The sequence below is a fragment of the Capsicum annuum genome, chromosome 9 (assembly GCF_002878395.1).
Source record: "Capsicum annuum cultivar UCD-10X-F1 chromosome 9, UCD10Xv1.1, whole genome shotgun sequence".
NCBI lineage: Eukaryota > Viridiplantae > Streptophyta > Magnoliopsida > Solanales > Solanaceae > Capsicum > Capsicum annuum.
In genome coordinates, this window is record NC_061119.1 from 2,081,965 (window position 1) to 2,083,756 (window position 1,792).

At 38.8% G+C, this 1,792-nt stretch overlaps 1 protein-coding gene across 1 annotated transcript; it reads left to right on the forward strand.

The window, feature by feature from the left end:
• Positions 1–156: 156 nt before the first annotated feature.
• Positions 157–1,270, forward strand: LOC124886975 (the record flags this gene model as incomplete). The annotated part of the gene is given in 2 exon segments (XM_047395951.1): positions 157–424; positions 744–1,270. Coding segments are annotated over 2 exon segments (574 nt in total), but the record flags the coding sequence as incomplete, so codon positions are not given.
• Positions 1,271–1,792: the final 522 nt, after the last annotated feature.

The window sequence follows — 1,792 nt, forward strand, 5'->3', positions numbered from 1 at the left end:
TCTGGATTAGTTTGCTCGCACCTCGACTATTTAATAATGTACCTGCTCCCTCCCACCAGCACATGTTCTGATAACTTATAGACATTGACTGTATGACTGTACGTTAATCTGTTGTAGTTTTCGATCTTAACTTGTGACATTTCAAATGTGTAACAGATTGGCCGGAGCAATTCTTCTAACGCCCGTGACTAACTACTGGTGGGGTAGTTTTCCTGCAAACTTGACTAAACAAGCGTACTACGAACAGCTTGTGCAGGATCAATGGACACTTCGGATTTCACACTATCTTCCCTGGCTGACTTACTGGTGGAACACTCAGAAATGGTTTCCGTCTTCCAGTGTTGCAACGTTCAGCGAGGATATTCTTTTCGAGCAAGATAGAGTACTAATGCCTATCTTCGATGAATATCAGAGTAAATACCGGGTGAGCACTCGTTTATCTTCTTAGCATATCCACACATTTTCACGCGACTTTTGTGTTTGGCTGATCTAACAATGGATTTGCGAGTTTGGTAGAACTCATCACTTCAACATCGAACCTTATATATACGTGTGAGTGAAAAATAACAGTAGATAAGAGTTAGATATACATTTTTCTTGCATCACTGGTGAAACATTAGGTCGTAAGCTAGAGTCGTAACTTGCTATAACTAGTTAAATCGCGGTGATAGTGTAAAACTTTCTTTACGATGTCATTATTTGTCTGGAACTCTGAGTTCTTTTCTGTTCCTGATGGAGGTTAGGACCTGGTAAGACAACAAGGGGATTACGAGTCAATCCACCGTGACCTAATGATAGGTTTCGGGACATGGGAGTTCGATCCAATGGAACTAGAGAATCCTTTCCCTAACGGAGAAGGCTCCGTACACATTTGGCAAGGCGATGAAGACGGTCATGTACCCGTCCTTCTACAACGATACGTCGCGAAGAAACTACCGTGGATCCATTATCATGAAATGAAAGGTGGAGGTCATATGTTTCCATGGGCTGAAGGAATGGGAGATAAAGTTATGAAAACATTCTTACTTGGAGAGCCCTTTGTTCTATAAAATTATGCTATGGGGCTTGTTTTAGTATTGTATTCAATGACTCTTTTGTCATTGAAGAAATTTGAATATTTTGTTAATAATTAAGTACTATTCCTTCCGCTTTAATTTGTTTGTCTGATATTAACTGGACAGGAAGTTTAAGAATGTAAAAAGGTCTGTGAATCTTGTAGTAGGCCTTGGCTCGAGTGAAATGTATTAAAATATCCTTCAGTCTTGTGGTATTAAGCATGTCGTATGGAAAGTTGAAGTTAAAGAGTTTCCAAAAAAGAAAAGGCGCATTCTATTTGACGGACTGAAAAGGAAAGTAAGACGAACAAATTGAACCGGAGGGAGTGATAGTTAACTTGGTTTATGTTCTAAAACTGCTGTTATTCTTTCTGGTGCAGCAATGATACTGTATGTTGCTGTAAATTTCATAAGAATGTCTAGTACTTACACGCAATCGCCTCGCAGCTTTTCTTGTTTTCGATGTACATACTGAAGAACAGAACGCGTTTTTTTTCACCTTAAAGATTTCCGATATATCGAGTTGGAATAGTTACATTATGTTCAGGTAGGAGTGTCAGCATAGTATGTGTAATATCCTGTGGATTTATTGTATTGTTTTCGTCTAAGTGCATTACTATATGTACTAACTTGATGAGTTGATTCACTGTGTCCCGATGTTCGGTTTTTCAGTTCAAAACTTCAGGACGTTATATTCTGAAGTTCGGTTTTTCAGTTCAAAACTTCAGGACGCTATA